The 18,931-nt window shown below is 38.1% G+C and overlaps 1 protein-coding gene across 2 annotated transcripts in view; it reads right to left on the bottom strand.

Annotated features, from left to right (window-relative positions):
* LOC102687007 (WD repeat-containing protein 72) overlaps nucleotides 1-18,931 on the bottom strand; it is a 78,119-nt gene that overhangs the window by 57,606 nt on the left and 1,582 nt on the right. For both annotated transcript variants that reach the window (XM_015342887.2, XM_069189768.1), the window contains exons 2-13: nucleotides 18,741-18,902; nucleotides 17,633-17,739; nucleotides 16,259-16,337; nucleotides 15,171-15,345; nucleotides 14,596-14,672; nucleotides 14,280-14,399; nucleotides 11,484-11,629; nucleotides 10,957-11,014; nucleotides 10,532-10,673; nucleotides 9,820-10,059; nucleotides 7,972-8,192; nucleotides 3,314-3,509 (exon numbers count right to left, since the gene is read on the bottom strand). In XM_015342887.2, the coding sequence (XP_015198373.2) occupies nucleotides 3,314-3,509; nucleotides 7,972-8,192; nucleotides 9,820-10,059; nucleotides 10,532-10,673; nucleotides 10,957-11,014; nucleotides 11,484-11,629; nucleotides 14,280-14,399; nucleotides 14,596-14,672; nucleotides 15,171-15,345; nucleotides 16,259-16,337; nucleotides 17,633-17,739; nucleotides 18,741-18,893 (1,714 nt within the window). In that variant the 5' untranslated portion in view covers nucleotides 18,894-18,902. The remainder of the gene's footprint in view (nucleotides 1-3,313; nucleotides 3,510-7,971; nucleotides 8,193-9,819; nucleotides 10,060-10,531; nucleotides 10,674-10,956; nucleotides 11,015-11,483; nucleotides 11,630-14,279; nucleotides 14,400-14,595; nucleotides 14,673-15,170; nucleotides 15,346-16,258; nucleotides 16,338-17,632; nucleotides 17,740-18,740; nucleotides 18,903-18,931) is intronic.

Raw genomic sequence — 18,931 nt, forward strand, 5'->3', positions numbered from 1 at the left:
CATAATGCTAACCCTACTGATCAGATGGTACAGTAGGTCTTACAGTGTGGAACTGTTTCAAATACAGTGCAGGCCTAAACGCATCTGGTATTTGAAATTACTAATTGAAAATGTTTTAAGTTACCATGTTAGTGTAAAACTGGTGGTTTTGACAATTTGCAAGTGCACAATGTTGATGCAATGTGTAAGTAAGAGTCAAGTACTCAGTACCTCCATTGTCCCTTTTCCATCCACTCTGTCCTCAATTTCACATTGAGGTCTAACACCTTGAAATTCACAAACTAAGCACAGCTAGAGGCTGAAAACCCCAACTGTAAAATCTCTTGGACCTGGTAATATTTTGATTGCTTAGTGTAGTTTAGGCATTACTGGAACATAACTTCGGCAGGATACACAGGAAAGCATTCTAAGCATGTCTTAATATAAAAGACAAAAATATATTACTTTAATCTCTCCCATAATAAAAAGTAGCTATTTAATGGCTGCTTCTGCACATTAAAAAACAACTGCCTATGGACTGTACTTTGTTTTGCCTGTCTAACACATTGGTGGAACAAGTGCCAAGCAATTAATTTAAGTCCATTATTAACATTACATTCATCAATTAAGATGAAATAGAGCTACAGAAACTAAAGTGCGCTGAACAAGGCAGAATTTAACTATATAATTTGAAGATGGGAGGGCTGTAAATTTTACTCCACTTAATAATTAATTATAAGGAGCTAGTTTTTTTTTATTATGGATACGATAAACATCTTTGTTTTTTATTTCATGCAATGTCAGCACAGCTGCCCCACACTTTCGAAAAACTGCAGTACGGAGAGACTGATGTAAAGTGTAATTTGCTTTTCATGATGTTCAGCAAACAAAAACTACATTGGTAGAACATGCAGTTTTCAGATCCATATCCAGCACAGGTCTACCTTTTCACACAAAAAATTAATTTAAAAGACCTGGAAGAAATTACATTATCATCTTATAGTCTGATCTCTTCAGATCTCAGAAGCTAAGAAGGGTTAGAATTGATCACTATTAGAATAGGAGGTCACCAAGATAAACACGGTCAGTGCTGTAAATGATGCAAGTGGACCAGCAGGTGATTTCTCTTCTCTCTAGACCTGGACACTGTGCTGTAGGATGTCCTACTCTTAGATTGTGTCCCACTCTGTAGGATTAGATGTTAAAATGAATTTCTTTCTTCTTGGTCCAATATGGCATGATACTGAAGAAGAGCTGAGGTTCTATCTCCTGTATTTGGACAATATTACACAACCTGGTCTAACTTAAGATAATCATTCCTATAATTCAGTCGGTGATGTCACTCCTCCACCTGAGCTGCTGTCCGGTGGGGCTGCTGATATATTTTGGCTGCTGTGCCCCCTGACTGGGGGCTTCACTTCATGGGGGATGAATCAGATCTCCTTTCTAAATGTAAAGCTCTTTGGGATTCTTTGGGATGTAAAGTGTTATAATGTACAATAAGCAAGTATTTTTTTAAATAATCAATATGATTAATGGCTATCCCACTGTCCTCTACACTCAACATTACATTGTCAATCACATTCTATAAATGTGATTTTATAGGGGTGCTGTGTGATTGTATAGGGGCAGTACGGTGCCTCTGTGGCTAAGGATCTGCACCTGTGGCTGGAAGGTTGCCGGATTCGTAGCCTGCGGCCAGCAGAGGAATCCTACTCCATTGGGCCCCTGAGCAAGGCCCTTGACCCCAGCTGCACCAGAGGCGCTGTATAAATGGCTGACCCTGCACTCTAACCCCAGGCTTCTCTTCCTGTCTGTGTGTCTCAAGGGGTATGCGAAAAGACAAATTCCTTATACAAGAAATTGTATATGGCCAATAAAGTGATCTTATCTTATATGTCCTTTAAAACACACAATTCTGTAGCAGAGCAACTGCTGGGAGCACAGGTGAATCACCAAGGGGCGGGGTCATCTTATTTAGGGGAGCCGTATTCGTCAAGTTCTAACGAGAAAGTCACTGAATTGGCTGCACCTGGAATCTCTAACTCACTATAAAAGCAGTTCCTGAGGCAGTCAGGGGTTGTCTTTTACACAGATCCTTATGGTTAGGAAGAGCAGTGAGCATATGGAAAATATGGAAATTAGAGATCTTCTTGTACAACTAATCACGGAAAGATTATAGCTATGTAATATTGGTAGCAGCCTCTGTGATTTTCTGGGTCAGTACGCCTGTTAACAAGAAGACTGTTGAATGAGGCTCTCGCCACTGCTGTCAGCGGAAGTATACAATTACAGAAAATCCCTTACTGTGCTATCAGAAAGGGGAATCTTTCATGTCTGATGGCAGCGGTGTGACACTCACGTTTTTCTTTGGTCTTGAGGATAATTTTTGCTGGATTAGGAAAATGGAGGCCACTATTATAGCAATGATACGGGCAGTTGTGGTGCAGCAAGAAACTAAGAGGACCCAACAGGAAATGAATGACCCCTTTGTCACCCATGCTCCCAGCACATGCTCTGTTACAAGTACATAACTAACCAAACAAAGTTTCTGTGGTAATATTATTTAAAAAGTTTAGGTAATTCATACAGATACAAACGATGCATTTTATTATATGTAAATGTAATGTAATTCTGCAAGAACTCCTATAACAAAAAATGAAAAAAACATACATACTGTAACGGCAGCCACACATCAGCTATTAGTGGGGAGGAGAGCAGAGTAATGAAGCCAATTCATAGATGGGGATTATTAGGAGGCCATGATTGGTAAGTGTAATGGGAAATTTGGCCAGGACTCCAGGGTAACACCCCTACTCTTTTTGAGAAGCACCCTGGGATTTTTAATGACCACAAAGAGTCAGGACCTCGGTTCCACATCTCATTCGAAGGACAGCACCTGTTTACAGTATAGTGTCCCCATCACTATACTGGGGCATTAGGACCCACATGGACTGCAGGGTGAGCAACCCCTGCTGGCCCCACTAACACCTCTTTCAGCAGCAACCTTAGTTTTTCCCTGGAGGTCTCCCATCCAGGTACTGACCAGGCTCACACCTGCTTAGCTTCAGTGGGTTGCCAGTTATGAATTGCAGGGTAATATGGCTACTGGCTGTTAACATTAGTTAAACATTAGTTTGTCACACTATACCAACTGTGCTGGCTAGCATGGTCCTAACAGAACAACATGTACAGATGCTCATACAATCCCTTTGTGTTTTGAGATACTGAAGATATTGTACCAGTCTAAAGGGGGTAATGTTTACTTTGCTCCTGATATTTCACTGACAAAAACTCAAAAACCGCCAACATGAATCTGTTAGAGTTTACTCACCACTCTCAATTTCCCAGACGTATACCGATCCATCCACACAGCTAACAATAAGAAAGTCTTCAACAGGGCGCCACAGAATTGCATTCACGGAAAAGAGATGTTTCCTGACATGCAGGATACAGGCGGGACCGTCAAGGTTCAAGATGGCGATCGAGTTATCAGTTGCAAAGCAACAGACACGCAAATGGACTTTAGGCTGAAACACAAGAAATAATTAACCAGAAAATATTCCTTCAACAATATACCTTGCTTTGCTTAATAAGAATTTGCTGGGTTTAGTTTAACAGATTTAATATTGTGTAATGTGAACATAATTATTTTGAGTGAACTAAAGTGCAGAGAAAAAGTTTACAAGCCACCTAGGGTGGTATACATTCTCTCAAATATTACACATAGTAAGATATTCATGACAGTCTTAATAAATAATAAAGACAATCTGATTAAAAATATAACACAAAGACATAAGTTATAAACTGTTTTATTAACAAAAACAGTAAATCCAACAGTAAATTTCCTCGTGTGAATCTCTCCCTCAGATTCAGTACATGGTGGCAACTTCTTGAGCGGTAGTACAGTATCATTATCTACTATAATTTCCGGTAACTCTTTATCAGTCTTGCTCAGCAGCTTTTAGGAATTTCGGACCATTCTTCTATGCAGAACTTCAACTAGGTAACATTTTAAATTCTCCTTGCATGAGCTGGTGGCTTGTGGTCCTTGCATAAATTGTACAATGGAGATTAGGTCTGAATTTGCACTTAGACAATCTAAAATGTTAAATTTGTTGTTCAGTCATTTCATTGTAGGTCTTCTTGTATGTGTAGGATCACTGTCTTGCTGTGGGCTAAGCTTCAGCTGACAACAATTTAACCTCCCATTTTCCTTCTTGAGAATTTGCTGATACGACACCAAAGTCACGACCTTGTCAATGATGGCAAGCTGTCCTGACCGTGAGGCAGCAAAGCAAAGCCAAATGAAGATATTCCCACCAATGTGCTTGAGAGTCAGGATGGGGTTCTTCTGTTGCAAGGCAGTGTTTGGTTTTTGCACAAAGTTTCTTCTTGTGGCCCAAACCTGACAACGTTTAACTTGTATGTAGGTAGACTATTTTTAAATACATTTCTGGATTTTCCAGGTGTTCTTAGGCAAACGTGAGATGGGTTTCAAAGAGCACTGATTTGTTGATGGCATTCCTCACATGAAAACCATCCCTATTCAGTTTTAACCCTGATGGTTGAGGCATGGATACTGACATTACCCAAAGGAAGAAAAATGTTACTTTATAGCTCAATTAATTATTTCCAGGTTGCTCCAGGGGAAATCCTACAGAGACATCCAAGTGCCTCTGTAGTCTTAAATATTTTCTCTTTCTACACTGATCGGAGATGTTTGGAGCCCTGGATGCTTATAAATGGCCTTGCAATGCAGTCCAGAATAAAAAGCATTAACTAACTTTTTTCTATGGACCTATGAAATCTCTTTTGATAGCAGCATGACAATTGATAGTCAGATTCCACTAAATTGTACAGAAAACCCTGAGCTGCAAAAAAGGTTTCTGACTATGTACAATATAAACAGCCAAAACATTAGGAAAAAAATGAAAATAGGTGGAAATTATCACTCTCCTAAAGTTCACTTGGGACCCAAATGTTCCTCAAATGAAAAAAAAAAATGTCTAAAACAATTGCTACGTCCCAGTGTGTGGTCCATGTGTGTTTTCTATGTTCCACACTTCCAGACCTTGATTGTTCTCCCTTCCCCATTGGTCCATCATTACATCATTGTTTCCCTGTGACGTCCTCAATCAGCTTCTCAGCCAATCAGATTGCAGCTTATTTAGTATATAAGCTGGAGGTTTTCTGAATGAAGGGACCTTTCATTTGACTTTGGTCCTGCTCTGCTCGACTTTGGTTTAGTTTCACTTTTGGTTTTGCTTCGGCTTCGTGTGTGTGTGTTTTCGTATAGCTTTGGCTCTGTTGGTTTGTGTTTTCCTCGTACTTTTGTTTGTTTGTGTTTATTATTTATTTTGCCATTACTTTGCCCTAACGTGTTATGTGTTCAACCTCTGTGTTCTTTTGTACCCTGTTACTTGTGTCTACTCTCGTTTTGTATTCGTAGTTCACTTCTGTATTTGTGTGAACTTTTGTGTATAGGATTAGTTTAGGTTGTTGGGTACATTTTACACACGTAGTTGATTTTTGTATTAGTAACACTACTTAGTAAGGGTGAGTGCAATTTGTCCTGTATAGTTTTGGGTAGTCAGTGAAGGTTAGCTAGGGCGTTTGAAGATGCCGAAGACCATGTGTTTCGGGTTTTCTTTTGTAGTCAGGTCAGCTTTCCCTCACTTTCTTAGTCAGCTCCTTTTTGTTATTTTCTTTCCTTTGGCTCCGCTCTAGTTCCCTTACCCAGTGTGTTATTGTGTCCAATTACAAACCAGTCACTTATTGACCTTAAAATTGTCACTTTTGCACCAACCCTTGTTGTCGCGCTTCCTTAGTCCCACACCAGAACCCACCTGCATCCAAAAAGTATCCTAAATGTTACACCCCTTTACCCCTAGACACTTGGGGCCGAAACACAATCAAAACCATTGAAAAAAGCTCTTGGAAATTAATCGGCTTCAATAATATATCCTATTTAGGCAATTTTCCAATCAGCTAACAAATGCTGAAAAAATAGAATAGAAAGAGTGTGCATTTCAGGCCACTGTTGGGTACGTGTTACAGGAACCATTAAATGATGACTCCGGATGTACAGTACATCTAGTTGCACATTAAGTGAGAAAATTAAAAGCATTAAAAGCAAGTAGAACATATTTTGATCTGAGTCATTTTTGGAGTACAATTATGGAACGCTGCAAAGTACAAAGGAGGCAATGAAAAGTGTCCAAAAAAAGGTTGCAGATAGGAGCAAATTATCACTCCGTCTAATGTTACCTCAGCACCCAAAATCCAGCACTGAGCCTTAAAACTGTCTAAGTAGTGTGGGAACACTAACCCTAACCCTAGCTGGGGTTTAAACAGAGCAGTCCTACAATAAGTTTCAGAAGCCCTCCAGTCATCATATTTTAAAATGTTCCTAAAATGAAAAAATATGAGTCTAAAACAAAGAAAAACACTGAAAAAAGCTTGTGGACATTGATCGGATTAAAATGTATATCCTATTTAGGCAACTTATCAATCAGCTGAAAAATGCTGAAAATACAGTATTGAAAACGCATGCTTTTCAGGCCAATGTTGGGTCAGGGTTACAAGGACCATTAAATGTTGTCTCTGGATATAGATCTAGTTGCAAGTGAAATGACAAAATTAAAAGAGTTCATCCAGTAGAACAGGTCTTAGAGGTTTTGATCTGACCTAGTTTTGGAATACAATTACTGAATGCTGCAATATACAAAAAGGGGACCAACATTGTTCGAAAAAGAAGTTGCAGATAGCAAATTATCACTCGTCCTAAAGTTCCCTCAGGGCCGATAATCAAGCACTTAGCATAAAAAATGTTTAAGTTATGTGGGAATTCTACCCCTATGCCTAGATTGGGTTTCAAATGAGCAATTCTGCAACCTGTCCCTAAAGCCATCCAATCTTCAGATTTGAAAATGTTTCTGACACCACAAAGTATAAGCCTAAAATGATCAAAACCATTAAAATATGCTCTCAGAAGCTTAACTTCTTCGATCATGTGTCATCTTAAGTTAATTTTTCAATCAGCTGAAACTGTTTAAATTGTATTTAAATGATAGTACTTTTCAGGATAGTGTAGGGTTAGGGTTGCAAGAACCAAGAAATGTTGAGTACAGTGACACTTCTTGTTGCACTTTTTCTGTTTACGCAGAAAAGCAAGCTTTTGTACAACTTTTGATCTGACTCATTTTTGGAATACTATTACTGAATGTTGCAAAATACTGTAGGACCAGAGTACTCAAATGTATTCCTTGTTTTAATGTTACTCAATTATTTAACTACCTAAATTCCCATTATGCCCTTAATTGTCCCACATTTGCTAATAATGTTAATTTTCTCATACCGTACACTTATTCTTAATTTTAAGTTAATCGTAATTTTAAGTTTTGTTTGAGATCATAAACATTTGATTCTGGTAAATGCTTGATAAATGAAAGAACATTTGTTTAAGTCTGGTTATGATTGACAAGGGTACCATGGTAAGACATTTTAACATCCATTGAGGGTACACAATCCTTCGCGGCAATGCATGTAAAATATAGTTTGCAATTCTAAATTTATTTAAAACAGAAAAAAATCACAGTTATTATTACAACTTGTTGTATAGAGTTCTTAATTATACTGATAAGTACAACCTGAGATAAGCTAACAGCTCTACCAAATTAAAGAGTGAATTCTGCATGACGGCTATGTGAACTGCTAATCTAACTTAGGGAGAATATTTTAAAAGGGAAAGGGGACCTTGAAGAATTAAAGAAAATAGATATCCATCCTCTTTCCTGCTTTGGGTTAAGTATTTTATCCCTTTTAGTTTTTTCTTGCTTTACCCTTTTTCTCAAGGTTTTTGTGCGTCATGGCAAAAGAAACATTTGCACCCAACATTTAAATCATTCTGAGGCGAGGTTGTGAAAAAAAGGAAAATCAATAACAATTTTCACTATCAAAACAAATCATTTCTGTTTCTTTGGAACTTACACTGCATTCCTCTGAAAGTACAAGAAGTTTCTTCACTGGTCCGGCCTGCAGTGTAAATGTATGCAGAATCTCTCCTGTTAACAGATCCCACCAGATGACACGGGAGTCTTGACCTCCCGAGAGCAGCCAACTGGAACCGAACCTCTCAGACTTACAGTACGGGTAGAGGAGAGAAGTGACTGCGCCACTGTGGCCTTGAAGAGTCTTAAGAGGCTGATCATCTGAAATGTGAGGAGAAAAAGTAGAGTGAGGCATTATCAAGCCAGCTGCTACTGTACCTCCAAAACAGATCCAAAAATCAGTCAGATTACACTGAAAAATAAAATCTCCTAGAAAAGGAGAGGGGAATCCATATTAACCTCTCTTAAAGTGTTGCAGTGGAAAGGGAGAGAAATCGAGAGAGTTTCAGTGATTGACAAATGTATAACTCTTAAACTCTTACGTCGTATCATTCACATTTTCTTCCGAAGACAGTTTCTTGTCCTCTACCATATGTCATGAGGGCAATGATGGCACATTTGTGCACATGGTTTGGGAGTACCCAGAAGTTACGTTTTTGGAAAAAGGTCTCTTTTGGTGTGTCCATTATTCTAAATAGGGATAGTCTGCGTTTATTTCTTTGGATGGATGAACATACTAATCTAGTTCTCTTACAGTGGCAGAAACATATCTGAGTGTCTAGCTGAAAGAAGTTTATGCTACATCGGGAGCATCCACATTCCCTCTCCTGGCCTCCTGGATATTAATAATAATAAGAATAATAATAATAATAATAATAATAATAAGAAGAAGAAGAAGAATTGCTTACACCTATATATTTTTATGGAGTATTATATTTTTCATAATAATAACTCACATATATTATGGAGATTTTGACTGTATACCATACAGACCATATTGCCAGTAGGGGGCAGAGGAGGCCTTGGGTAAAAGTCTTGTTGCATGAGGATAAATTTTTTAAGATATTAAAGATATTAAGATATTAAGACTGCATGTTACACTGAATAATGTCTGCTAGAGACATTGTCATCACAAGTTAAAGTAAAACGTCTCATGGTGTAAATAAACTGTATTTTTATATTTCAGTAATATTTTTGATTATTATTGGATTGTATATTATATGTCACAATATATTAAACAGTACTGTATGTAAGTGTACACAACTTTTTGTATTTTATTGATAAATTATGATAAATTAGCTATAAAAAGAATAAGCATTACAAGATTTTACCTCACAATTACTGTATAGCCTGTGTTAATTTTAGACGTTACAGTACATTTCAGAGACTGTATAAACGTCAGGAAATGAGAACAGGCAACCAATTATCTGCACAGGAGCACTGCAGTGGCTCAAATCACTGCATGGTTTCAGAAACACATTTGAGACCTGCAGTGAAAAATGGCAATGCTTTATGATGACAAAGATAAAACGCTAAATATTGTACAAAGAGAAAAGAAGAAAAAATTATTTTGCAGCTTTTGAATTGTTGTTTATACTATATATTGTACTTCTAATAAGTGGCATAAGAACATTTTGGAGCTAGTATGGTTAGTAATGACAATGAATAGAGTGTGTTGTGAGAACACAGGGGCAGAGCTCCCAGCAAACATTTCTACTTTCCTTTCCCATTTTTTCAATGTACTTTTCAGCTCTTCCCCAGGGACTGGAAACCCCTAAATATAGTTCAAAACGAACATCCACTATGGCGTGTGTCCACATATGCTCTGCACTCGAGAATATATTTCACAAAAGTGATCAAATGATGCGAGACAAAAAAACTAACTTGTAGCTTGTAAAATCTCGTGTGTCGCAGCACAACTATTCAGGGATTAAAGGACATAACTCACCTTTTAATTGAGAGCTTCCGCCCAGCAGTTGTGCCTGGGCTGCCTGTAAAGCCAGCTTCACAATGATCTTGCCATTATCACAGCCACACACCAGCTGGTGGTAGCTGGGGATGCTAACGCTAGCGGTCACAGTTATCATCTCCAGGCCCTCAGAGTGCCCTCCAAGTGGCCCTGTGATCTCTCCCGGCACATTCTTCTCCAGGCAGCCCTCAAAACGACACTCTGCACTTTCAACGATTTCTAAAACAAAATGTTGAAGCAGAAAAATCCTCATTTCTGATTATGGAAAGCCATGCTGTAATTGCTGTTGCAAATGAAGAAATGTGCTTGTTACCGAAGATACAGAGAAAATGACGAGAAATTATATGACAGAGAGCTAAAAACGACAATTGTCAATTGTATAAGCATGATATTCTTTACAGGTAATGCAACATCCCATATTTGCAGCCTAACATCAGAACAAGAAAAAACATTTAGCCATGAGGAGAATTTGAAAATAGTGGCCAGTGCAATACAACCATAAAACAATTTAAAATTAACAAGCAACTAACAAAATCATAGAAAACAATCCAGCAACAATATTTTTTACAGTGTTAAAATATAGGTTGTTATAAACCTCAATCCGGAACAGATTTTGACAAAACCTTATGGTTTAATTACTTTTAGATTTGCAGTAGTTTTCCTTTTGATAAAGAAAATCTGGTATTTTTACCTTCTGGAAGGCCATTAGAATTTAACCTGGGGACATCAGGGAGATGCCACAGTGTTACTTTTCCCTGCTCGTCACCACAGAAAAGAATTTGGTAGAAAGGTTCCTTTCTTTCGCTTAAAAATCCCATTACTTGTGCAGAAACCTAGAGAAAATACACAAAAGCCACAGATTTAAATACCAAAATACCAGAAGTAAACTAAAAAAAACAAACAATTATTCATATAGAAAGAAAAATACCATTCCTAAACAAATTCTACTCATACACATAGACTTCATTTGATAATAAGTGTTCAAATTGAAGTATAATGTATTATAATTACAAAGAAGTGAAACATGCAGTTTTACCCTTACTATTCATTCAAATTTGAATGCCAGACATCATGAATTTGACATTCCAGACTTCTTTTCACTTGTGAGAGCATTACCTTTCTCTCTGATGTGTAGCACAGGATATGGGCAGAGATCTCCTTGCTGGTCAGATTTCTGTAGTATAAAGAATTTAGGTTTTAAGGGACCCCTGGTTACATAGAAAAGCCTCTACAATCCATATGAACAAATTCATTAAATTCTATCATTTAAATGATAGGAAATTATTTTGTCAATCTAAAAGATCTGAATCTTTGCTTGCTAGAGCGTTACAGGTTTATGGGAAAAGCAGTTACTTTTAATCCGCATGTTAATAATTGGTAGGTTGTAATTTCTCATGATGTTTTTCTCCTTTTTTTACAAAAAAAAAAGATCTAGTCCCAGCTGCCCAGTTCTGCATGGATAATCTTATTTCTTCATCTCCTGCTGTTCTATACAAAGGACTGGTGCTACCAAGCTTGAGACAAATCTTTGAGCACTAAAGTGTTTTTGTTCGGCCTTTTGATCATGTGTGACATGGTGCGATTTCCTTTAATAAACCTCCCAAAGTTCATCTTGTACCTGCACTTTTAAAAGGGCTGCCCACCTGTCAGACAGCTGGTAGATGTAACTGTCTCTGTCCTTGGACCAGACGATGAGTCTGTTCGCTGGCAGCAGCTCTCCACCAGCAAAGCACTGCCCAGCATTGCTCAATACCACACACAGCAAGGAGAAATCACTGTAATCATACACCTTCAAAAAGTAACAAAGCCAAATTCTTACTAACAGAAGCAATTAGAGAGAGATAATCATCTTTAGATACAAACACCGCTGTAGATGGAAAAAAAAAAGCATTTAACTTTAGTTGCACTTCAAGGAAAAACAATTACAAAAAGCATTTGTAAGGTTAATATGGCTGCAAACATGTAAAATGTGGAATTAAATACTTGAAGGATGAGGTGCAGATAGTGGAATAGTGTCCAGGCAGTACCAATGAAAAGATGTATATCTTGTTTAAAGTACACAATGCTACAACACACAACAGGAAAAAAAAGGCATTCCTGAAAAAATGTTTTGATGGGGTTTATGCACTGCTGATGAAGAAGTTTTTCATCTCTGATGATCCTTCACTCTTTCTGTAATGCATCGGCTCATTCTCCAAAGGAGTTCTAATTAGTGCTTTTCTATTCTGTAATTGTTTCCTGTGGTGATTCCACTACATTATATTCTTTAAATTATTAATGTTTTTAAGTTGTGTCCAATAATTTACTTTTTTGTATGCACGGAAACATTAAAGTAATGTGCCATTCATTTAGAAAATAAAAGGTCCTTTTTTTCAAATTTCCACCGTGATAAGCCTGATATGCACAGTAGATGTATGCTCTCATCAATCACAGAGCAACAGACTAGAAAATACAAGTGTTAAGTGTTAGTTCAGTGTCTTAAATGTTAATTGCTGCAATATGAATGAGGTGAGGATTTCTCAGACTGAAATTTGCGCAGGAACATGATCATAGTATAGAACTAAGTGTACTCTACAATCACTTCAACACAACTAACAGAAAACAAATCTTCTTTAAAATCATCTGAGGGAATTTAAGACTGACTAAAATCTAAATTCTGACCAAAATTACATTTAAAACAAAAACAGAGTACAAAAGAAAAATTATACCATGTATCAGGTTTACATTTTCAGCATAGAAGTATCATCAAATACTATTCAAACATTTAAAACAGATATTGAATTTCAGAATAACTTAATTATATAGTTAGATTGAAGGAGCGAGATACAGAGTATTAAATCTTCTTCAAAAAATCAATTCACCAATCACTCTGAAAAGTAAGGTGGTTGAATCAAAGCTGTTTTTAACAGTGTAAGGCACAGAAATAATATGAAAGGAAGTGAAGAGAATTCCTGCCCAAAAAATCCATGCAAATACTATGAGGGTTGAATCAGAAGTATGTAAGATAACAAATACGGTTGCAGTGTCCAGAAGTGGTGTAAGCTTCCACCTAGTGGCATTGAAGCAAAGCCAACGGTCAAGGCCAACATAGAAAACCTTTTACATGTTTCTCTCTGAAAGCAGAGTGGATTTCTCCACTGCCACAATGAAGCACCAAATTCAGTGAGATCCAGTAGGCAAACAGTTTACAGTTCTGCATACGAAAAATTCATCTCCTGATACAGAGCGAGGCAGAACGGTCAAACACGGGGCTTTTCTAAGCTTTTCAGAATACTAGAGGGTCGAACGCAGGAACGGAGACTGAAAATAAAATGAAAAATCTCACAGATTACACAGATTCAACCATGTCTGTCATAGAGGATGAAAAACGGTCTTGTCCGTATATGTGAATCAATTGGTTGCATACAGTGTTCTTCCTGCTATCACAGGCTTATCTGTGAGCAAGTCCAGAGCTCAGACTGCTGATGTTGCAGCACAAAGGATGAAGGTACTGTATGTAAATCTTCTGTGCATACACAGCAAAGTTCACCGAGTTGTTTTTGCAACATCCTCACCACATAGGTGATTATCAAAAATCATTAGTAAGGCAGGCCACAAGTATCTCCAGGAAGACAGACATGAGATTATAAAAAAATCAACAAGTTAAATTTTTGGCACATGAAAGAGCTGAGTTGATGATAGGTCGATGACATCTCTTTCAACGTCCATTTCTTTTTCCACGCCAGTCTGAAATAAATCTGCAACCCAACACTGCCCCCTGCTGGTGTAATTATATTTTATTCAAATATAATACAGTACTCTATATCGTTGCTAAAAAGCAGCTTATTCCAAGCATGGGCTGTAGCAACCCAGAAATTATCCCTAAACAACGGGCTCATGGCAGGACTACAGCCTGAGGGGGATCCACATACAGTACATACTATATGTACTATATTCATGTACTGCACATGTGCACAACTTAGAGCAACTTAGAACTCAACATAACCAGTGTGTTTTGGAAGGAGATAGGAATTTAAAGAACCATAGAAAACCCATGAGAACACCAGGGGCACGCTCCAAACAGAAGGCAGCCCAGCTGGGAATCGGACCTACATATTGAACACAGAAGTTGAGAAGCAGAAGCTCTCACCACCATGCTGCCTCATTAAAGTACAGTATATTGGTTTTTTTTTCTAGATAGCTTCTGAAAAAAACATAGCATAAGATTTTACACTTTTTACAGTCATTGGAAATGCAGGGTTGCTCTCTTTGGCAGTGGCATTTTGCAACTAGTAAAGCTCCTTTTGTCCATTTCATATTTGTCTAGTTACTATACTATCATGAAGATTATAGTGTATATACAGTATACTATATACAGTATATACACGTTGTATAGTGTATAGTGTATAGTGTATAGTGTATAGTGTATAGTGTATAGTGAGGATGTACAATTTTAGTACCTGCCAACGGTCTGAACAAACTACCAGCAGTCGTCTTTCTGTGTATTTGCAGAAGGAGACCCCCTGACACTGGAAACACTGAAGACTCCTGGACTCAGATTCATAGATTGCGCTCTTCTCCTAAAAAGAAATAAGTAATTCAGCAAAACTTAAACAATGTGTCATGCGCACTTGTACTTCTTCATTCTAGTGTCAGGCAGTACCAGTGTCAGACAGTTAATGATGGAAATTACTCACAGGCTGCCAGCGCAGGAGTCATGCACAGCAGCCAAATTAAACAGAGCACACCTTTATTTTGTAATACATGTACACCAACCTGTACACTGTTTCCAGATGAAGATAAGCTCCAAACCTTTAAAACCCCAGTCACCGATATTGCTAGCAGTGAATCTTCTATAAAAGAATCATTACAGGAAAAATAATGTATTACCAAATTAGTAGGAATGGAATCACTAAGTTTATAAACAAAAAGCCATTGACATTCTGTACACTTTTTCTGTTTACTTTTGCAAATTTGTATAGCTGTTGGCTTGAGCAGTCATTTTATTGATATTCCTGATCTGATAAGGTAAAGTCATTTGTAACTCTCATCAGAATGACCTACCTTTAAACCATACCAGCACTATTTGATGGGATGCATCATCTCAGAATTAAAGATTTCTTTATAACAAAATAAAAAATGAATATGTTTCCAGCAGTCTCCAGCCAACTGTTTGAAAAGCAAATATATTCGACTGATACAATGGCACATCTAGCCAAAGTAAATTCCTTACAAACGTGAACACTTTCTGATGCATTATTGAATACACACACACAAAAGAAAGTCAATGAGTCAATTACAGAATGAATCCTTTATATGCCATTTAATACTCTTTGCCTTAGTTTTGGTACCTTGAGTCTTCAGTGAGTGGGCGACACATAGTGAGCTGATCCAGTCAGAGGAATCACGTGAAAAAAATTTGTGAAGAACTTGCAGTGTCTGGGTATCAATTAGCAGCACATCTTGGTACTCTCCACAGCACAAGAGCCACCCATCCCCCGCCACACGTGAAGAGCAGTAGTAATACTAAAATGTCAGGAACAAAATACAAAAAAAAACAACACTGACTATCCCATACAAGCCAAAAACACAGATTATTAGAGCATTCCTTCTTTTGACCTATATCATACTCCTTATTTTATACCCTTTTTGTCATTTGAGATTGACAATTAAATATTTTTTTTACGCGGGCATCGCCCTGTTAGACATCAATACATGATGAAAGATTGTAAGTGGTGAAAAATTGCTAGGCAATATTAGCAGTTAATGAAATCTTAGGTGTGTATAAACAGTTTCAGCAGTAGATTATATGCACCTTCAGTGTACTTGATTTATATTCGATAACAGGCAATCAGGCACTGCTCAATACAATGTACTGGAAGAAACTGAGGTTATCATTGAAGAACAGGTGTCATTCATTCTTGACCTCAGTGCCTTAAAGTGACCACGTCTGAGCTATCCTCAAAGCTAGAAAACAAGCTATGGAACTAAAGCCTGAAAAAAATGACATATCTGATAAAAACAGCACTCTCAATGTTACATGTCTAAAAATAAGCAGTGAAACTGTTAATATATAATGGTTTCACAGAACAAATGCTCATTCCTGGAATAATTTTACAGGCCAGTCTTTTTTATCCCTTCATAGCACTACGCCCTGTTGTTTGCGCTATGTACAGTACACAAAAAGATATGTTTTTTGTGCCTTTCTGTAAAACAGTAAAGCAAACCATACTGTAGTGCTGTACTGTATGTGCCCTCGAAGCATAAAACGTAGCTTTTTATGCATGTTTATAACAGTTACCTTTCTCAAGGAGTTAGAAACATAAATGTGAAGCTTTCTTTCTTGAACACTTGTCTCCAGTCTGTTTTAATGAACTGTGCACATAAAGACAGCACACTTCAAAAGATTACAGACACATCCAGCCCCAGAAATACTTACACAGATAGCAATGTGCACATAGGGCAGCAGAGTGCTTTCAACACACTCCCCACTGTAGACATTCCACAGGCTCATCTCCCTGCCAAAGACACCACAGCACTATTCATTATAATTTCACATCAGATTGGGTGCAATAATAACCTGCCTTCAGGTGTCCTGTTTACTCAAGCTACTGCCTACTTAAGTGCAGCCTGTTCACTTGTGTGACTTATTGTTACAAATTGTCAGGCTAGAGAGCACTGTGGCCATTGCTGAGAGGAATGACATTTCTGTTTCTTGCTGTGGGAGGTAATTGCTCCCTGCCGCTTGGCAGAAAACCTCCCTTTAAGGCCTGGTTGTTCCCCTACATTTTGACTACAACAAATTGTAAGGATACTGCCATTACAGCTAGTCAAAGTGTCACCCTAGCAATCATTTATTGGACTGACGTCCTCTGAAAATGGCTCATTTCTTCCAAAGTAAACACAATCCTGAACCCATAATGCATCTAGTGAGCACTTCATCCCACTATTTTTGGATCCCTATGGACACTTTGCCATTAAGATGAACCAACACTGCCACCTAGAGGACGTCTTCTCTAACATACAGTACCTGGGGTGCTGACAAAGAGAAGTCAGCTGCAAAACAATGCGCCTAACAGTGCCCCTCCTTACGTAATAATGAAACAATTAAGTTTTGTTTAGAAGTTAAATTCACAAAAGAATATGAACGGCTTTTAAACAAAACCAGTTTCCACCACAGATACCACTGACTGCTCCTGTTTTCTGTACCCTGTGTAAAAGAAACACAGATGTCAAGACCTTTTGCTTATCCTTCCATCCATTTTCTTACTGTTTCATCCAAGAGTCACAGGGGAGCCGCAGCCTTTGCTGGCAAGCAACAGGAAGGCAGGGTACACCCAGTCCATTGCAGGGTACACGCAAACACAAACACGCACACACTTACAGCAGTAAAGTCAGTTTTCCCAGAGGCTAATTAACCTATCAGTACAGTATATCTTTGGACTGTGGAAGGAAACCGGAGCACCTGGTGCAAACCCATGAGAACACATACAAACTGGGATAGCACCCCAGGAACTGAACCCAGGACTCCAGTGACTTGAAAAAGCAATGCACACCACTGCACCACCAATTGCTTATATTACATGTTTTATCTTTCACAGAATGAAATGCACTTCCTTTCTTGGGAAATAGCTGTACCCTAATACTATTATTAATAGTAATTAGTAATAGCTATGGATGTGGACTATACTTAAGTAAGATCTACATACTCGAATTAGGGCCAACTGGAAAATATATTTCTTTCCAAACTTGGAAAAAGCTTAACTGTGACGGTACTATACAGGGCTACGGCTTTAAAACACCTTTAACTTACCCATTGTTTGAAGCACTGACTACATAAGGCTTCTTGTCGAATTCACTAGCCTTTGCCACACATGTGATGGAGGCTGTGTGGCCAAAAAGAAGTGCTTTTGGTGAAATCTAGTAAAAAAAAGAACAAGCACATTTCACACACAGGTGTTACAGTCAAAAACATGTGAAGAGGGAAATTATTTTCCTTTTATTTTTCTGGTATCCAGTGATCTTCATCTGGCTACTTACTGTACTTCTCTGCTAACACTGCAGTCCAAATGATGAGAGGAAAAGACATGTCACCTCAGTACATTGTTTAACCTCTGCTTAGAGACAGGTGAGTCCTGCAGAAAATGTACTGCACTGTAAATACAGATTCTGCAATCTAGAATGTGAGAATTCAAGACAATGTGCAGAAAATTAGAAAGTGAAGATCCACAATTTACAGCTTCCTTTTTTGTAATTAATGAGACAAGAACCGTGTGGCTTTACATATCACCTCTAATGGTTATTGTGCTGTGTTGCCATTCCAATGCAGCAATAACACTTGGTCTCAGCTAGGTGTTTTTCTTCTATTCCCTGCATTCTGCAAACTTTGTAAATCCATCAATTTTCTAACCACTTTTCCAGTTTAGGGTTGCGGGGAACCCGAAACTCGGCAAGCAATGGGCGCAAGGCAAGATACACCCTGGACGGGATGCCAGACAATCGAAGGGCAGACAGACGCACACACTCACACCAGGGCCAATTTTCCCAGAAGCTAATTAACTTACCAGTATGTTTTTGGACTGTGGGAGGAAATCAAAGCCTAACATTGTGCACTAAATCCTAAAATATCCAACTGATTCTACCAGATATGAAGAAGAGGTCTTGCTTCAGTTTTATACAACCCCTTTTATGCAACCACAAGTTTGGATGTTTTGCACTGAATCCAATTATAGTATATCGTACAATAAATAAGAAAATCAGTTATTTTGAGTAGGCTGTACACATACAGTAGCTACCATTACATAAAGCATGCCCTGCCTTACATTAATCTCTTTTACAAAGGGAAACGCTTTTGAAAACTCAAACAGTTTCTCTGGTCTCCAAAAAACATTTTCATGAAATATTCCTATTAGAAATCAGACCTTTAAATCACTGGAGAGGTCCCACAGACAAATCTGCCCCTCTCGGCTTCCTGTTACAATGGTGGCTTGGTCATCTGCCAACATGATGGCAGTGATGGAGTGAGAGGGAGGCTTTTTGCTCCACATTGTCAGGTACTGCTCTGAGCTCTTCATCACTGGACACTGTTTGCAAGAAAGAAAAGGACAGTGAC

This window comes from Lepisosteus oculatus, chromosome 5 (assembly GCF_040954835.1).
Source record: "Lepisosteus oculatus isolate fLepOcu1 chromosome 5, fLepOcu1.hap2, whole genome shotgun sequence".
Taxonomy (NCBI): Eukaryota; Metazoa; Chordata; class Actinopteri; order Semionotiformes; family Lepisosteidae; genus Lepisosteus; species Lepisosteus oculatus.